Source organism: Mytilus galloprovincialis, chromosome 3 (genome assembly GCF_965363235.1).
Source record: "Mytilus galloprovincialis chromosome 3, xbMytGall1.hap1.1, whole genome shotgun sequence".
Classification (NCBI taxonomy): Eukaryota; Metazoa; Mollusca; class Bivalvia; order Mytilida; family Mytilidae; genus Mytilus; species Mytilus galloprovincialis.
Genome location: NC_134840.1, coordinates 91762879 through 91783770, shown reverse-complemented (window position 1 = coordinate 91783770; position 20892 = coordinate 91762879). Strand labels below are relative to the sequence as shown.

Below are 20892 nucleotides of genomic sequence, written 5' to 3'. Positions count from 1 at the left end.
AACCAATTTTTGCAACTGGTCAATTAATTTATTTGTTATTCCATGTAAATTTGTAACTGCTTATTAAGAAACAATGTTTATTCTTCTGAGAATGAAAATTTCTTATATGGAAACATCGTGATAAAGAAAACAGAAAAAAATACATATTAAATGTTACAAAAAATATAAAACAGAAATATTTTTATTTTTACTTTGGATATATTTGAATAGTGGATGCAAGTAAGGCAGGTGAAGGAATGTTGCAAGTAATAATTCTGGCAGATGGCACCACTGTTGACCATAACCTGATAACAAAAGAGGATGGAATGTATGATATAACCTTCACCCCAGAGTTGTCAGTCCGACATCGTGTCCACCTTACATTCAATGAGGAATATGTGCCAGGTATATTTTAGATAGTGTCACTTGATTTTTCGTGATAAAAGATTACTACAGAAAAATGGGCTTAAAAAAAATAAGACTATTGATGCTGATTATCAAGCACTGGATTCTAGGAAAATATCTTGGCCCAGCTAGTTGTTCTCAAAATATTTCTGGTTGAAAGAATACCATTATTGAATCTTGATGATTCAAGCTGGAATTATTCACCCATGAGCCTAATTTTGTAAGTTTAAGATATTGATAGACTGTGTTATGATATCCTCACATAGTTGTATTAGAGACTATGAAAACTTTAAAGATCAATACTATATAACATAATGCATAATTTACTTGTATATTCTAGGTAGTCCATTTTGGATAGAATGTACAGATGAAACTGACTTTGTTTTGAAACAATTTAAGCAAACTCAGTTTGTAGCATGTTATAAAGACTGTGGATTTACCCTGGAAGGAACAAGTGGCCTGGTGGAGGAAGTTTCAGCGGATATAAGAGGTAGGACTACTATGTTAGAGGTTCATCTCGTAAACTAAAGATGAATTGGAGTAAATGGGCAAAACAAGCTCTTCAGGAAGGGATTTAATCTCATTCTGAACACTGTGTAATACTTGAATATGACATTTTACATTCAATGAAAAATATAAGATAGTCAACCAACCTAGAAGTATGCTGTATAAACTTCTGTGATAGCATACCAAATAAAGAAAAAACAAAATGAAAATCTTGTTTTAAGACCAACCTTGCTCTATGGTAAATTCATTTTAAATAACAGTTGTAATTTGTCCTGTAAATATTTTTGAATTATAGTCAAAATGTTGTTGGTTTTTAGAATTCTGCACAGTTTAGAATACAATTATGGTTAATTTTATTGGTTTCCTCTACAAATGGATGTTGTCAGCAACATATTATAACATCTGATAAAATTATATTTCATTACGGGATCTTATATAAATTAATTAATTTATTGCCAACATTAAAGTCCATACAGAACAGAAATACTACCAGAAAGACTACCAGAGGACTTATCAAGATGACAGGGGAGATAATTTTTATTTGAAAAATTATTTGTAACTTACAGTCTCAGTTTATTATTTTACATAAAAATATATTTTAGGTCCATCTGGAAAAGAATATGATGCAAGGGTCCGTGAGAACAGTCCAGGAATGTATAGTTTAGAATGGTGTCCTACAGAAATAGGGGATCACTTAGCAACAATATACCTTGGACGTCATGTAGCTCAGGGATTTCCTCAAATCGTCAAAGTCTATGATGCTGACAAAGTTGTTGCTACCATCAGAAGTCATGGCTATGTTGGAGAGCTTTACAAACTTAATTGTGAGTTTATATTTTATATTTTAAAGTAAAAGTGTATGTTATTTCTCTATAAATTCATAAATTATTGTGTGCATGTTATATTGACGTTGTTGGTCAGCGAATGTTAAATGCACAAATAGTTAATGTATTTTTTGGAAATATTTACTATTCATTAAGAAGTTGAAAAAAGTTTTCAAACTACAGTTACATGTGATACTATGAAATAAAATATATATTGAGATATAATGATACCTGTTGAAAATTAAATAGTATTATGGAATTTTTTTACCTATATTAGCCATTGGAGACTGCACATATTTGTCTTATTAAAAACATTTCTTCACTGAGTTATTCTATAGAAAGAATATCACATTTTACAGTTCCTATGAAAAAAATGTTGAAATAATATTGTCCTAAAAAAAGTTGATTTTTTCCTCTTATATTTTAGTTGATGTGAGTGAATCAGGTGAAGGAGCATTAGAGGTCATAGTGGAATGTGAAGGGGAGACAATTCCAGTTTCAATTCACCAGACACAGATTGGCATGCTAGCAGCAGAATTTACACCACAAATTGGAAAAGATCACATGATTTATGCTAAATTCAATGGAGATAATGTTCCTGGTAGGTCAATTTGACATTTTATGTAAAATATTTTAAAAGACACAAATAGGCACTGGAGTGCTTCTGAGAAAACTATATTTTGATAAAAAGAAAATGATGAAATCCATGCACAACTGTCAAAGATGAACAGAAAAAAAATTATAATATTGACATTATAGAATCACAGTGTCAAACTGAATAAGGTAATAGTAGAACACAATAATATTAAAACAGTTTTCAATCTCTTAAGTAATTTGTGTTCTTTGATTCTTTCAACAATCTTTGATAGTGATCTTAAAAGGGTGAAATATTTGACCACCATTTTCTGTCTTTTGAATTAATTGCTTTGTGCTTATAAGTTTTGGTTGTTTTACAATTTATATTTTATTTTTATGTTAAATAACTTCCTGGAATGCCACTAATAAATTTCTGTTTACTGAATCTGATCAAACACATGAAACATGACTGATACAAAGTATTTGTTTTACAGGATCACCATTTACTATTGAAGTCATCGACAGGAATTTTTCTCAAATTGACGGGAACTCATCCCTTATGGTTAAGCAGTCTTCCTCTCTAGTTCAGAGTTCTTCCCATAATCCTGTGTATGTTACCATGGAGAAGCACCTGATGATGATTCACCAATCACAGTGGTTCTTATTACAGTCATTGTTACCTTACATGGATCCTGAACATCTTCAAGTTGCCATTATAGGTTTAAGAAAATCCCTTGTTATTACTTATTAAAATATCTGATATTTTGTGTTATATTTAAAATAGATCAATTAATGTATTCTGTTTTAATAGATAAGTTGATTTTGTACTTGTATTTTTTCTAGTAGAACTATATGTTATTTTAAGCATGTGTCAGATATGTTTGAATGAATCTTTTTTTAATAATCTTGTTTTTTAATAATCTATTTTTGCAGGGAAGGTTTTTAACAATATTCACATGACAGACTAATGATTAAAAGCAGACATCACTGACCTTATTGGTATTGAACTGATATATCAGCAGTTTTCCAGTAGTGAGATTTAAAAAAACATTTCAGCAGCTGTTTTTATAGGATTTATGGTGGAAACATTTGTGGTTGGTCATTTGTGTTGGCTAGTTGAAATTATTCAGCACTGGAAGCAAGCCTTTTCTTTCAAATCACAGATTAATGATTTTTTTATCATAGAGATGAAACCAGCAAAGATCGTTAAAATGTTATTAAGTATTTGAGATATTATTTCTTCATGTTTTAAATCATCTCTAAATTTGTTTTTTTTTTAGCTGAAAATGGGGACAAAATGCCTTCTCGTCTATCTACAAATATTGATGGTACAATGAAAGTGGAATGGACTCCAGTTATGGCAGGTTAGGTTTTGTTTTCAATGAAAAGGGGAAAACAGAATTTTGAGCTACATTTTAAAATATTTTGATTTCTTCTTTAATTTTTTTCTCCACAATTCAGGAACTTCTCTGGGTTTTTTTCAATGAATATCCTATCACTAGTTATATGTGTATTTTACTGAAATCTTCTGTTTCAAAGTTAAAACTATTTTGTACACAAAAAGGGCCATTAGTTTTCTTTGCTTGAATCGTCGTACCTTTTTCATTTGTTTCTCTTGTGAAGAGTTTTCTCATTGGCAATCATACCACATCATATATCTATTTAACCATAAAACAACTTATTTTAATGCCAATTCAAGCATAGTCATCTTTTAACACAGGTCAACATCGAGTTGAGATTTACTTTGGAGGACAACCAATAGAAGGCAGTCCATACTATGTAGATGTCTTTGATGTAGCCAGCATTCGTGTCTCCAGATTTAATCAGCGAGGTGTAGGAGAACCTGCAAGTTTTGATGGTGAGTTTGGTATTTATATTCAATTATTAGGCTAACTCCTACCATATGACCTATTGCCATTCACCATTGTGCAATTTCTCTGAAATTGGATGTTGTAAATATCCAGTAGTATTTCATAGGTGTAACAAAAGAATGAAGAATAATTGCTATAAATTAAAATCCAGTCCTGATTAGAAACAGATTTACATTTTAAGATGGTGTAGTTTTGACTTCTTTCTCAAAAAGATATTTTACCCACATTTACATCATTATATAAGGTTATGCCATGTTTCAAATCTATTTATCAACTAATGACACTCAATATGAGGCTGTTTTGGGAAGTTTTTTGTGACAGTAATACATGAAGATGTCTTGCATAAAAAAAATGATTTAGAATTCAAACTTATCTATAAATAAATATTTTAATTTGACAGAATTATTGCTACTTAATGTGGAAGTTTTTTTTTTTTTTGAAGTGGCCGAACAAATAGGCTTCTCTTACCTTCTCTTTTCACCTGAGATAGGTGTTGCTTCATTTCTACAGCTTGGTTTGCTTATAAATAGTTCCTTTAAATTTACACAACTTCAACTCTTTTACTAGTTTATCAAGAAACAGGTTTCAAACAACATATTATGTACATTTGCTTGTTACAACTAGAATATTTCTTATCCTCAAACGTTTTTTATTTCAGTTGACCTTTCTCAAGCTAGCAGACATGACTATGAAGTAATTATAAAAAGTCCATCAGGTCGTACAGTGGACCACAGCATTACAACAGAGGACCGAGATTGGACCAAGAATATAGCTTATATCCCAGATGAATCAGGACCTTATTCAATTTATGTTAGCTATGCTGGTTATGAACTACCTGGTGAGTAGGCAATTTTTTATGCCCAACTTCAGTGCATTAAGTTTTTCAGTCAGGGAGTCTGTTTGTCTGCCTGTCCCGCTTCAGGTTAAAGTTTTTGGTCAAGATAGATTTTGATGAAGTTGAAGTCCAATCTACTTGAAACTTGGTTTACATGTTCCCTATAATAAGATCCTTCTAATTTTAATGCCAAATTAGAGTTTTTACCCCAATTTCAAAGTCCACTGAACATAGAAAATGATAGTGCGGGTAGGGCATCTATGTACTATGGACAATAATAATAATATTGAGTACTGTGTTTATTCCAATATAATCTTTGTCTCAAATATCCCATAATTTCATTAATCTATATATGTCCTTTTTTTTCTTCTACTTTTTGAAACTTAATGGATACTTGTATCAAGTTAAAGAAAAAATTTTCAGGCTGAATTGGACATAAAAGGAATTTCCAGTATAACTAAACATATCTTAGAAATTGGTTGATTACTTTGTAAATCTGGTTTTCCTAAAAACAAATCTCACTCATGAGAAAAATAAAAAACCTTATGGCTCACATTTGAATAAACACAGTACCATTACTTCCAATTGAGTATTATAAATAAGATGATAATTTTTGTGATTTTTTGTATAACTGGAGAAAAAATTCAAGTAGTTGATGAAAGATAAATATTGTCTTATTAAAAGTAAGGCAAAAACATTAAGTTCCAATCTAAATGAGGTTTGTGAATGTTTGAAACCATTCAATACCCAGCAAAAGACATTGATTTTTTCAGCACATAGTGTCAGTGTGTAGGTATAAATAATAAACCCAAGGTTTAAAAATAAATGAAATCAGCCTATAAAAGTATTGTGATAATAAAAGAAAGAGCAGACCCCGAAAGATAAGAATCCTGGAGAGAAAAAAAAAGAAAAAAATCCTTGAGAGAAGGAATTTGTTTTTTGAAACAAAAAAAATATTGAGATGTAAATGACATACATAGGAACCACCAATTCAGATATTGATTGGAGCCTCCCAATAGTTTCAGAATTGTGAAGTCTACAGCAGACTTAGTTTCCTGAATTGGAAGTAAAATATGTTTTTTTCATAAAAACAAATCTTAATTCCCCATTTCTTTTCCTTTCATCATAATTTGACTAAAATAAGTCCCCTAACCATGGTCTTGCTGGTTTTGTTTTCAGAGAAATGCGTTTTCTCACTAGTAAAGGGAAAGTTTTTAGTAGGAGCAATCATTTTGCAAATAAACTCATCATAGATACAATATATGTACATAATTTAAACATCATCTTTTCCTGACATTTTTAATTTTTGTAAAACTATTTTCCTAATACCGGTAATAGTTATCAAAGTACCAGGATTACAGTTTAGTACACCAGATGCAATAGGTTGCATATTTTAACTGCTCAAAAGAGTTTTTCCAAGGATTTTCGTACATGGAGAGAGTGACACAAGGCATCAGATTTTATCATTTAGCATCCCATTTTAACTCTACAAATGGCATAGCCAAACAGACACCATCTCAGTATGTGTCTTACTGTCAGATAGCAGAAAAGTTGGTGTTAGTAAGTCTGTACAATGATCAATTCATTGAGGTCACTATTTATAAGCATAAACTTAGTAAAAAATAAAATCATGAAAAAAGGATTTGTTGAAAAAACCTGCCTCCCCCAAAAACATGTGCTACCAAATTTCCGATAATCAGATATACAATTTCCATGTATGACCCAAGATGGATATTATGGTCAACAGCCAGGAAGTTTGGAACAGTTTTTCTTTTAGATAATTGTATAATAGGATTGTGTTTAGTTTTTACTGAAGTGTGATGTAATCATTTGTTTGAATGTAATCATCTCTCAGATTGAATGCAATTTTACAAGCCGTTCATTGAACTGGACATGTGCATGGTCTAAACATGTAAAAGCATAGTGACAATATAAAACTTAACAATTACTTTTTGTATTTTAGTATTTGAACAAAATTTACTTAGAATATTTATGGGGTGTTTATGTCTTTTTATGAAAGAAATCTGCCAAAACAAAACAAATATTTCTTCAAAGTTTGTAAGAAAAAAAATCACCTTTAACTTTTATGTTTTGTTGGTTTATCTGTTGAGACTTTTTTTTACTTCAGGTTAAGTTTAAAGTGTCACAGTTATTTACATAAAATTGTAAAGAATGCTTAAAATAATCCAAAATAATATATGGAAGAATTTAATTGATACACACTCCTAAAAACATCATAGAATTTTATGGTTTTATGTTTGTAAAATAAGAGTTCATGAAAGAACTTTTAAACAGTCTTGTCTAATGCTATGCATTATCCAACCTCAGGTTAAATTCAGAGCAAACAGACTTGTTTACTTTTTATGATACCTATAAAAACTCATAAAAGGAATTCTCGTCCCCAATTTAGCAAGTCAACAATTCATGTGTTTACATTCTGTTAATCTATTTAAATTTGATGAGGAATAATACAAAATCGTTCAAGCAGATTAATAAAATTTATCTTAATATGACCTGATTATACTTTGGAAAAGTTTATCACAAATTAAAATGTCTTATAATTTATTATGATAATGGTATCATGCTATGATATACAATGAAAAGAATTACCACAACAAACTCTCAGTTTGTACATTAATGACCAGTTAACATGGCAGAGTGCCAGCTGACCTTTGTGACATTTTCATATTGGTCACCAAATTGATAAACAAAACTTTACTTTAAACGTTCTGTAAGTTGTTGTCAATATGTTGAAATATAATGTTTAATTCAGGGAGAGAGGAGATCCTTCATTATCTGATCAAAGACTATGTTGGTTTAAATAATACTACTTATAAAAAAATAAAAAGTTAGTTATTTTCTTTGCCTGTTAAAATTCTTAAAAAACAATTTGAGTTATCTCCCATATTTGCAGGCATTTCACTACAGCTTCATTATAAATCAATATATCACATGTTCATTGACATTTTTATGTTATAATTAAAATATTCATTGATTTTGATTCCTTTGAAAAACGATTGAAGCATGTCTGAAAAATTCCTGGCTTACTTATGATTTTTCTTCTAGATATTAAACCTTTTTTGTGATTTATTGTGGTGAATTTAGCTCAGGAATTTAGTATGGCTAGAATGAGACTGTTAAAAAATTTCAAATCTCATTCCAACACAAACTGCATAGACCATCGGTAAAAGCCAAATACTTGTAACTTGATTATAAAGTGTATAACAACATGTTATAGATTTTTTAAGTCCTTCCTCTCGTGTAGCTGGGGCGTGTATGCTTAAAACTGCTTTAGTTCAGATGTGTTCCGATCAAACAGTTTTCTACTTGTCCTACAATAAATTAGAATTATGATTAGATACCTTAACTTAAGTGGTTTTAAAGAAAAAAATAGGGATATCGTTTGATAAATCCCTCAATCTAATTTACCAGTAAGAAGTCACTAAATCTTCCCCTCAAGCATAATTTATTTGGTAAAAAATTCTTCAAAATCCGAGAATATAAATTTTGATGAGGTTGTCAGTAATACTTAAGTAACTAATGACTTGTTTTAAAGATTTGATGCATGAAAATTTCTCCAAAACTTTGACAGGAAACTGCTCTCTGAAAGAATAGACTGAAATATTTAATGTAAAATTTATTTTTACAATAATTATATAATCAAGGTCAACATGATTAGGAACTGACTTTAAAATTCATATCAAATGGTCAAGTGTAAAAACCTTGGAATAAGGATTACGTATGCCCTTAGGCTATAACAGAGCTTGAACTTTAAATGTAAAGTTAAATTTTGAATCAAATGTGGGTGTTTTAAAATGCAAACAATTTACTTCTATAGAAGGATTGAATAAACATGCTGAGTTTACAATTGTGATGAATGAGATAGCCTTACGAAAGTTGTTTGTTAGTTAGTGTACATGATTAAATCACAGATTATAAAGAGGAAATTTTAAATTTCAAATTTGTGAAGAAAAGACAGTTAAACAACAAAATAAAAAGTATTTAAATTTCATATTTTATAATGCAAAAGGACTTTTGTATTCATTGGAATTAATGATTAAAGGAATATGATCAGGTTTTGACGCTGAGTGATTTGGACACAGGTTTAAAGTAATTGATCTGGTTTTACTTGAAGAGACAGTATTTATCACAATACATATCTGAAATCAAATATTTATAATTTGATGATTGATTGAATATGGATAGTCGACCTTTAAAAAATAGCAGCACATTTATAAACTGGTTTGAAAAGTGATATAGTATTTCAGATCAATTATTTGAGGGAGAAATATTAATTTCCTGCTGAATGTATGTCAACATGACGAAGGTGAAGATTTTCTTATGTAGTCTTGCGTAATTTGAGGAAAACAAGTCAAGGAAAGAATATAGAAACATCAACTCTGGGATATATATAACCATGTGATTTTTCTGATAGATTAAAACAGTTGTGCTTTATTTACCTATATAATGTGGATATAAAGACATAGTTGTGATAAACTATTTTACTGAGGATTAGGATAAAGACAAAATTCTTGTATATAAATGGTTGCAAATTGTTTAGAAAGATATAGGATCTATAAAATTTCCTAAGGCAGTTTATTAGTGCATTGATATGTCCTATAGAAACTAGACATTGTGTTGTAAAACTGCAGGGTAAGTTAAATTGTCAAAGATGGATTTAGAATCTGCAAAAACTGACACTGAAAAATCTGTAATTGACAGTGAAGTGACAGTTTCTGACAATATGACAGTTACTGACAGTTCTGATAATCCTACAATAATCCCTGCACCACCATTACCATTCCATTTAATGTTGAAGGATAATGTGTCAATAACTACTGACAATGTGGCAGTTGATGACAATGTGTCAGTAAATAATGGGACGTCTGCTGTGGATAATGTGAAAATAGTGTCGGAAAAAAGTGGATTACTGGATGAATTACGTGGTGCAATCAAAGACAAATACATTAATTTTGATTCTGATGGTGAAACTTATACTGATGTTGAAGACGATAAAAAATTACCATTGACTGAAAAAGTGGATAATTCAGATGAAAAAGATGAGAATGAAATTGCTGGCAAAAGTAAAGAAGAAATATTGAAAAGGATTTCTTCAATTGGTGTTTCAATTGCTCCGATTCCAAAACCAATATTTTTCAAAACTTCTATAAAAAAGGATCCTGGGTCAAAATTACAGGATGAATTAGTGAAGGAACTTGAGACTGTATTAATGAGTCGAGATGGTGCTAATATCAAAGAAATCAAAAATAATCAGAACAAGACTTCATACAAGCCAGTCAAAAAACCTCAATCTGTCAGAAAAATGTTCGACAGCAACGTTTTGGCAAACCTTGAAAATCATTTCTTAAATCGAACAATGCAAAAGAAAATCGAAAAAGAAAGACCAAGTGTAAAAGAAATGTTGTCACCGGTAGAAAGTTTTCATGAGAAAGCAAAGCCATCAGACAGTTCTCATGAGAAACCAAAATTTTTAAAGAATACGAGTGTTGCCTCCAAACTCCATGACAAGTCTATAAAAAGATCAAATCTGTCGCGGCAAAATAGTTTTGAGAGCTATACAGCTTCCACCTTGGAATATTCATTTCCAAAGTTAAAACAACAATGGATTAAAAAAGATAACAAATATTCTAGTCATAAACCTAGTGTTCAAAATAACATTTCTAAGCAATCTAACGATAGTGTGTTTCAGTATGGACTAAGAAATGGTGTCATGTACACTGCCAATGTCAAGGTTATAAATGATGAAGAAATGTATTCTACTGTTATCAGCATTAGTGGTAAGAATCTGCTGAGATGGGGTCGATTAAAAATAATGTGATCAAACAAATAAAATATGGTTATAGAATTTTACTCGGAGATTGTAGTGCAAAATTTGTGATTGAATCACCAAATACAGTATTTTGGTATGTTGAATTCTGAGTCTGAAAACAACAGAAGTACTGACCACAAGGCCAGGGATTTATTTAGCATGCCTTTCTATTTATATAGAAATAGGCAAAGGGATTTGCAATTGAAATATCCTTTTAGATCTAAAAAAATTGTCTTATCAATGCTAAGAATGTTATCCTATTTATTGGAATACATAGTTCACCATAGAAGGTTCACTAAGTTTACAGTCTCCAAAAAGCTGTTTTAAATTTCCCCATTAGAGGACATTAGAAATAAAAAAATGATAAAAAAATGTTGCCATATTGAAATGATAATGATCATTGGTGCATGATTTAACAGCAGCTGTCTACTTTTAAATGAAGTAAATATATCAACACCTGCCTTTATATGGCACAATCTTAGCAGGTTTGATAAAAGTTTTGCATGTTTTATAGCATGGTGTCCCAGGGTGTATTAATGTGACATCTTTTGTCTTTGTTTTGCATTTTTTAGTTGGACATCAAAAATACCTTGGTAAATTGAGTCATTAAAATTCCTTAGTAAAAGCTTTTGACATAACCTCTGCCTTTATGCATTGTGGTCAATTCATAAGATGGGTTGTCCTGGGGCCATGGACAGATGTTGTCTCTGATATTGTTAAAATTGTCCAAATCTCATTAGAAGTTTTTGAGATAATATTAAAACTGGTTGTATTTGTGACAGTTCTACTTCATCATAATGATATCTGGTAATATTTTTTTTAAGTGCCTATTTTATTTCCTTTTTCACCATTTTGTTAGATTGATTCTAAATTGAAATTTTGATTGAGTATGATTCAATGTTCATTCAGGTAAGGATGAAGAAGCAATAAAGTTTGTTTAACTATTTCACAGGGTGTCCTTACATACAGAATATTGATGACGGAGGATTGCCTACAGCTACTGGTGATGGACTTTATTCAGGAGAAGAAAATAAAAATGCTTCATTTAGTGTTGATGTGGGTAATAGAGTTGGTGACTTGGGCGTTAAAGTAGAAGGTAAATTTTCTTTCACACTTTTTTTAACATGATTCATACTGCAATATTTTGCATAAACATTGTATTCTATGGCTTTTTTTTATATTGTATTTTAAAAGAAAAGGATATTTAATTTATTGATTATTTGTTGATGCTTATCTACTTTCATTCTTGTATAATCAAGGCAAGAACATCTTAATAAATTAATGGTTAGGTTCACATGTTGTATACAGTTTTTTACCTGAATTAACTAACATAACATAAATTTTTGTCAAAGATTATGATTTGAATATATACTAATTCAATAGCTGTAAGAATATGAAATTTTGCACTAATTTAAGTGTGCATTATACATGTTTTAGGAATAACCTTTATGAGGTATGTTCAATATCAAAAATTTGTAGAGCAAAATACAAATTGGCAGCTTATCCAAACCAAAAAACGGGTTACTTTTTAAAAAAGAACAACCAATACATTGTACTGTCTAACGCCAACACTGTTGAGTTTGTTGGAAGAGGAAATAATGATAGATTCATCTTTTATATGGTTATTTCGTGTATACTATTGGGGTATATACTGCATCTGCGCTATTTGAGCAGTCAAATTGCATTGACTGTATATTCATATGTTATATACAGTCACTGACTGTATATTGCCTTGTTTATGACGTTGACAATGCGATTCGTTAGAATTTTATATGACATCAATAAAACATACAGGTTCGTGTGGTCCGCTCCAAATTAAGAAATGATGTTTTTTACCCAAAATACTTCCTTTAGAACAGTTAAAAGAGTTGCAGTATATAAAGAATAACCATACATTGTCTCGAAATATCAATGTTATTTGTACTCCGCTCGAAACAGGTAGAAATGCTTGACACAGCCTCGCTTTCTACCTGTTTCTAAGCCTTGTACAAATAACATTGATATTTCGAGACAATGTATGGTTATTCTATATTTATAATTAAGGAAACATTATATAATTATTCACATTGTCCTGAGCAGAACATTATTTTCTACATGTAAAAAATTACCTGCTTTTGTGAAAAACATTTTATTATATGTCTAAACCTATTCAAATGACAAGAACTCCATGTTTAATTACGGTAAACTATTTTTAACCACACTACTTACAGGCATTATTGCACTAGTGCAATAGAGAGGAATATCCAATTATTATTTGCTTATGTCCAGCAGGAAATATTTGCTCTGAAAAAAACCCAAGTAAAAGCAGTTTTAAAGCTTCCAAAAATGTGTATGACATTGTTATCTAATTTTTGTACTCTTATTACAATTTGTCAAGAATTATTGGAAAACTTTGAAATTACTGTTACAGGTCCAAATTCAATTGCCAAAACAACACTAGAGCAAAAGGAGGGTAGATACATTGTATCTTATGTACCAGTAGAAGTTGGAGTGTTTACACTGGTTGTGACATGGAATGGTAAAGATATACCAGGTGCGTAACATGGTCAAACGTGTAGCCAGATATTCTCATGAATATCCTTTTTATATAAAATACAATTTCATTAAGTTTGATACACAGATTCCTAGGCAAGACGTTTCAACTGAGGCACTACACAGGCATCAAAAGGCGTCATTATGGAGGAAACCAAGAACCAAGAATTTCATGCATGAATATCAATGCAAAAATCATGATTTGTGTAAAAAAAAAAAACACCTCATCAGATATCTTACTTTTCCTTGATGTGAATGTTTGATTACCAGTAACCATATTATGTTTTGTTATACCGTCATAAACAAACAATTTTCCTACGATAATCTGTGAAGATATTCTTGTAATTCTTTTGTCTATGAAACAAATATGACTAAAATACTAATTCATTTTATTTTTCCTGGAAATTCAATTCATTTTTGCGATGGTGACGTGAAAAGATGAAAGAAAAAAAAGGTTTTTGATATTTTTTAAAGATAAAGAACAGAGGGAAAGGTTTAGTTGGAGAGATGATTTTGTATTATCTCTGTTTCCTCAAGAAGTAATCTGGAGATAGATAATATAAGTTTCTTATTTTTCTTTACAAGGGGAGATAACAATTAAAATTATTATTTTACATTAAAAAAATTAGCTGATTCTGGATGATACATTTTCAACGTTATTTAAAATGAAAGTTTCTCTTTGATTTCATAAAACTTTATTATGTAAAATAGGTAAAAACAGGAGAATCAGAGCATAAACTTATATTTATGATTTATTTTATTTCTAGGTAGCCCCTTCCATCCCAAAGTTGTAAATCCTCACAAAGTTGAAGTGGTTGGTGGTTGGCAGCAAATATTAGATAATAAAGACAGAGTACATCTGGTTGTAGGAGAACCTAAGCATATAGCTTTTGATATTTCTGAGGCAGGACCAGGTATTTTGTTTACTCATATATTTTATATACTGCTCCTCTTTTAGTAGCACAATTTGTATATACTTTTGTTTTTTGTTTAAGGAGGGATTTAAATTTTGAGGACAGAGGAAAAATTATATTTGCATGGATAAATGTGAATGACAAATTTTATATGATGATGGGTGGGAACATTTGGTTGGTTGGCTTTTTTGCCTAATGTCCAGCGGCAAATATTTCATGCATATATTGAATGAAATTATCCAATAAGAAGCTTAATTAGGGTCTACCTTTGGTTTTGTACCGTAAGTGCTCTTGCACTTGAATTCTTCTGAATTATTTTTTATATCAAAGGTTTATATCAGAAATATCTCAGACTAGTTAAAATTAGTGTTGATCAACAATTTTAAAAGGAGCGATGCCCCTGAGAAATACCAATTATATAAAACATATACATTGTTAGACCTTTCAGGCTTACATTTCGTTTATGAATAAAACAACACACAAAAGTAGTGGAGTTGCCATTATATAAATACAATATGTGCATTTAGTACATTAAGAGGCTGTTAGATTTAAATATCCATAGATGTTATTTTTTTTATTTCCCCCATTTTTTAGGTCATCTAACAAGTGAAGTGACAGGACCAGCATCAAGTTTACATTCTGTGATAGAAGCAACAGGAAGTGCTCAAGTAACAATGACCTTCACTCCAGAACAAGAAGGTCAGAATCAAAGTTTAAAATGATGTGGATTAATTTCTGATATGCATACACTCTAATCATCCAAGCCATTTTCAAGACATAATTTGAGTTTTGAAAGGCTCTGAATTAATATTTGTACAATAATTATCTGTACATTAGTCTGGGGGAAAAAATCCACATAAAATGTATTTAAATATTTTCTTAATACCTCAGGATCACAACCTAGATTTGTTTCAGTGAATCAATTCACTAATTGATTTTAAGATTGGAAGTAGTCTTTTAAAAGAATATCAAGATTAAAACTGCAGTACAAAGCTTTCTGTTTCATCAACTTTTATTATATTTCAGGAAACCATTATATTCATCTGCAATGGAGTAAATTGGCCCTTCCAAAGTCCCCATTGCTAGGATATGCTGTACATGGTCGACAAGATAATAAGGTCATCTTAACAGGTAGAGGACTAAAGGAGGCATCAGTCAGAGAGGAGGCTGAATTTAACATTGATGGTACTCAGGCAGGCCCAGGTAATTTTTGATTGAGGAAGTATTAGTTTATGAATTTTAAATCTTTGAAAGGACAGTGTTTTGAATGGAAATGTAATAAATGTCTTCATCACATTTGCAGCTTATTTTGTTGTAAATAAGATGCACAAGTATGGAGTCAAAAATGATAAAAATAAAAGTTACGTTTGTGCATAATTATTTTTGATATTTGTTGAATTCAATTTCTGAACTCCCCATATAATTGCAGAGGGGAGGTAATTGAAGACAGATAAAATTCCAAACTTGAATTGATGTTCTTCAAATAATTAAATTTAATTTTTTGTAGGTACACCAGAAGTAACATTAACAGGAGTGAAGGCAGAAATTCCAGTCAAAGTTATTGCAATTGCACAAGGGAAATATCGATGCCAATATGTACCAGTTATTCCTGGGGCATATCTACTTAATATCACTTGGAACAATCGACAGCTTCGTGGATCTCCATACAAGGTCAATGTCATTGGTGCATTCTACCCAAACAAAGTGACAGTATCTGGAGAAGGCCTGACAGGTGGTATTGCAGGAAGATCACTGAATGTAACAATTGATACAAGAAAGGCAGGTCCAGGTTTGTTTCATTTTACTTATTGAAGAGTTGAATGATTTAACTTTTGGCAGAAGTTTAGATGGTTAGAAAGAAGTCATTTTCATAATTCTTGATAACCTTTGCATTTACATTTTATTTTAGACATGTCTAAAATTTGGATATCAAATATGCATTACAGAATTACTTCCCTTTATCATCTTTTTTTTTTCAATTATACAATTTTATACACAAAATAATCAATATTTTTTTCTTTAAATCCATAATGAGAATGATGAAATGGAGAAACAAAATAACTTATTTGAAAACAAAGATTCTAGATATTATATGACTTTTTTCTTTTCATTTTGCAGGTGAACTGACTGCATCCTGTATGGGACCTAATAAAGCAGCTTATTGTGAACTTGAAGATAATAGAGATGGAACATTTGAACTAAGAATTAAACCTCAGGAAATTGGTCGTCATGTTCTACAGGTTAAATATGGTGGTGAACATGTACAAGGTAAAACCATTACTGACAGGCCTATATTAAGTTTGACTTTGAAGTTTGTTTCAAATCTCAATGAATTGCGTTAATACCTGCAATTTAAAAAGATTATGGAAACATTTGCTTTCAGTTTTTTTCAAATTAGAGTAAATAAGTTTGCCTCTTTTGAACATTTTTATGTTACACATGTTCTAAACGATAATAATGATTACAGTAATTTCCAACTTAGAATAAAAAAATTAAAGAAAAGTTTGTAGATAAATGATCAATGGGAACAAAAGATGCATGTTTAAACCTCATAAAAAAGTTAGTCCCTAGTTACAATTATTGTGGTGCCAGTTCATGTGAAGCATAAATATTTGTGGCTTTCTCCTAGTAACTATGCTCCTTATTCAATTAAACTGGTTTATATTAGACTATTACACAAGTGAGGGTATCAAAAGCACAGTAGTCAGCACTTTTTGTGCTGACATGAATTATCATTGATATTGTTATATTTATAAATTAACTGTTTACAAAATTTTGAATTTTTTGAAATAATAAGGCTTTTCTACCTCAGGCATAGATTACCTTAGCTGTATTTGGCAACACTTGTAGGAATTTTGGATCTCAATGCTCTTCAACTTTGTACTTTATTTGGCTTTTTAAAACTTTTTTGGATTCAAGCGTCACTGATGAGTCTTTTGTAGACAAAACGTGCGTCTGTCGTATATACAAAATTTAGTCCTGGTATCTATGATGAGTTTATTTTCTGTACAACAAATTGAATAAAACATGTAATATAAATGATCAATAACACATATTTTTTAATTGATATTTATAGGTAGTCCATTTATAATCAAAGTATCAGCCCCACCAGATGCCAGTAAGGTTAGAGTGACAGGCCCAGGTGTGGAGCATGGAATCTTGGCAAAATTCCAGAGCAAGTTTATTGTAGAAACCAAAGGTGCAGGAGCTGGACAACTCACAGTCCGAGTAAGAGGACCAAAAGGTATGTTATAGTGAAAAGGCTAAAAGGGAACATATATACCTTTATGGTATCTATTTCTTTAGTGATGATTTTTTTTAAGGTAAACTTTTTCACTCTCTTGTTGTCAAACAAAAATACCTGTTAATGTATACCTTGAAAATTATAACTTTGTGGTGTATTGCCAGATCTTCTTTTGAAGAAATTTATGTTAAACTGTAAAAAAATATACATTAAATGTTAGTGAATGAAACTAAGGATTAATTGCTAAACTTCTGTATATATTGACTTTTTTTTTTCAAGGTTTCAGGAAAATAAACTAATACAACTAGTATTTTCTAATGTTGAAAAAGAAAATTATGACTTTCAAATCTTTTTGCATTGATATTTTTTTACTGCATCAACTTTTTTTTTTAAAGTATATTACTTTGTATTGTAGGAAGCTTCAGGGTAGAAATGAAGCGAGACAGCCAAAGAGACAGAACAATCTTGTGTCAGTACTATCCAACAGAAATCGGTGACTATCATATCAGTGTTAAATGGTCAAGTGTGGATGTCCCTGGCAGTCCATTCCTTGTACATATCGTAGACACTATGGCTGAACTAGAGGAAGTTATGAGATCATCAATGTCGGCAGGGCGCCAACCTACACCAAGATCTTATGACGAATGGAGAGAAAAATTATAATTTATTTATACTTCTGAAAGATGACTTTGAAACCTGAGATATGAAATAAAAGATCTGAAATTGCAAACTTTTAATACTTCAGATTCATAAAATGATAGATCTGATTTTGTAACTTACTATGATCAAATGAATAGCAATTCTTTGAAATATATATTATTGGAATACTAGCATATTGAGTCATAGCCATTTTGATTTTTTGTCTTTCAAAGCTTTCAGTTATGTACTTAATTTTTTGCAGGGTTTTAAGAAAATCAGGGTACATACACTCCATTCAATTTTATAACTGAAATTGTTCATTTATTAGAATAGAGATTTTTTTGGATTTTTTTTCAATAATGAGAATTATGATCTTTGTATGTGTGATGTTCTTGACACAAAAAGTGCTAATTTACAAATGTTGTATAATGAATTACCTCCCTTGTACAATAAAAAAGAAGAATCAGGCTAAAAAAAAGTAAATGAGGATATTGTGATGGATTTGTATTCAAAATTAAAATATATTTCTTTCAATTAAAATGCTCAAAAATTGTTTATCTACAAATATGTTGTATAACATATATATTTCTACAATGAGTGGTTCAAGATTTGAAATGGGTCTTATAAATTCTCTCATATCACAAAAGTCATATAATAATTAAGTACATCAATGTTAATAATCACTGAGAATTCATTCTTTACGAATTGTGCAATTGTGAAATAGGATACTACTTTGATTGCCATATTTACTATATTTTACTCCCACTTCTGACAGCAACTTTGTGCTTGATGTTCAATTATACATGGACACTTTTTCTTTTTTTTCTATTAGCTAGTATATCTCCAAAAAAAAAATGTTGAGTCTTACTAACTAGTCAATGATTCTACAACTAACTATTTAATTATTTTAAGAAAGAAATCCAAACTTGGTTTAAGAATTAAAAATACTGGTAAAGTAAAATTAGGTGGAGACCTACTGAAATAATTTTGTTTCATGGTATGAATAGCTGTTTGACTATATAATTTTTGCTTATTTAATATTTTGATATATATTTATACATGATTGATATATACATTTACATTGTTGTAAAGTTATTTGCTAATACTCATATTTTGTATTCATGTTTTCATATTTCACTCAAAAGCACACAAAATAATATCTACAAATTCACAAGAATCGTGGGTTGAATAAATTGATTTCACCTAAAATGAAAAGATTGAAATTGAATTATACATTTTATTTTTGTTATGTTTATGTTTTTTGGCTTGTTTTTCTAGTGATGTTATTTTATTTATTTTTTGTTTCTTCATTTAGGTGTTGTTACAATTTTAAAATTGCAACTTAAAAGTTTAAAAAACGTCACATACCAAAACAAGCCAAAATTGCAAATTGGTCAAATGTTTTACCAAATAGCTGTTCTTAGAAAAGAGTGGCACTTAGATTTATTAAACAACCATGTGATATATGCTCAGAATGAAAGTTGACACAAAATAATTTGTTTAAAAAGGTTGTAAAAATTATCATGATCATAATTATCAAAGTAAACATTGAATTAAAAAAATGATTTTGACTGACATACTTCTTATATTTAACTTTACTTTCTATTTTATCCATAAAATGCTCATAATCATCAGAGAATAAATTGTTATTTTAACAGGGTTTGTTTTACTTTTAAAAGAAATCACAATGTTATAGTATATGTCTTCAGTCTATAAGTTTTGTTGATATTATAATTTAAAGCTTTTCTTCATTTGTATAGCTTTGATGTGCTGTGTCCGTATAAATCTGAAAGAAAGACAGTAGCCTTTAACAGCAGCATAATTGGCATAAATTAGCTTTTTAGTCATCAGCATTACAAATAAGATAGAAAATTAAAAATGACAAAATAATATATAGGAATATTTGTACATCTGTGATGTTTTGTAATTTATTTAGTTCCCAAAAAAAACATATAGAAGTAGCATAATCGGCAAAACAAGACACAAAGTTAGCTTTCTAGCTATCAGCGTTATAGTATGGTAGAAAATTAGAATATATTTGTTTATATGACGTTTTGTTGATATTATTGTTTAACGAAAATCTATGCATAGCAAGCACAGCACTGTGTATTAACATACAATTATATAGCAATATTTAAAATCATATTCATTTTGAGTATTATGTTTATTATAATAAAACAGACCAAACCTAGAATTTTATTTTATTTCATGGCTACAAAATTTATATGACTTCTTCAGAATAGTTGTGCTTCAGGGATTCTTCTTTCGGTGGCTATAAATTTGTTCTTATTGAAATTGTTGATTATATGTACTGTGGATTCACCTGTACCCACAAAACCTATGAAAATTGAAATCCAAGATAAATTATGAATCAACAGTTCATATGTACATGAAACAGAACCTTGATTTCTTTGTCCGCCTTTCCTAAAAAAAGTCCATGAAACTTAGTAGCTTTCATTTTGACAAAAGTCTCATTCCTTGCCAGTTCAATTGTTATTAAGATATCAACCACCAATAATTTTTATCCAGCTTCAAAATGAGTGCTGTTGGTGGCGTCAGTAAGGTATAAGTTTGTTTTTAGGGTTTAAGGGGAACCACTAGTGGAAGGTCAATGATATTTGCATATCTAATTTCATTGGAGATTAATTAATCCCATCCCCTCAGAAAATTTTGCTTACATGTATTAGTCAGTGATAAGTAGTTATCAAAAGTACCAGGATTATAATTTTATACGCC

At 30.1% G+C, this 20892-nt stretch overlaps 1 protein-coding gene across 3 annotated transcripts in view; it reads left to right on the top strand.

Moving 5' to 3' along the window:
* LOC143069377 (filamin-B-like) overlaps positions 1-20350 on the top strand; it is a 61421-nt gene extending 41071 nt beyond the window's left edge. For 2 of the 3 annotated variants that reach the window (XM_076243972.1, XM_076243973.1), the window contains 17 exons: positions 211-384; positions 725-874; positions 1494-1715; positions 2143-2316; positions 2786-3010; positions 3572-3655; positions 4012-4149; positions 4821-5000; positions 11780-11923; positions 13238-13360; positions 14127-14273; positions 14868-14972; positions 15300-15476; positions 15781-16062; positions 16392-16541; positions 17350-17517; positions 17933-20350. In XM_076243972.1, coding sequence (XP_076100087.1) covers positions 211-384; positions 725-874; positions 1494-1715; positions 2143-2316; positions 2786-3010; positions 3572-3655; positions 4012-4149; positions 4821-5000; positions 11780-11923; positions 13238-13360; positions 14127-14273; positions 14868-14972; positions 15300-15476; positions 15781-16062; positions 16392-16541; positions 17350-17517; positions 17933-18180 — 2891 coding nt within the window. In that variant the 3' untranslated portion in view covers positions 18181-20350. The remainder of the gene's footprint in view (positions 1-210; positions 385-724; positions 875-1493; positions 1716-2142; positions 2317-2785; positions 3011-3571; positions 3656-4011; positions 4150-4820; positions 5001-11779; positions 11924-13237; positions 13361-14126; positions 14274-14867; positions 14973-15299; positions 15477-15780; positions 16063-16391; positions 16542-17349; positions 17518-17932) is intronic. The other variant, XM_076243974.1, reaches the window with a different exon arrangement.
* Positions 20351-20892: the final 542 nt, after the last annotated feature.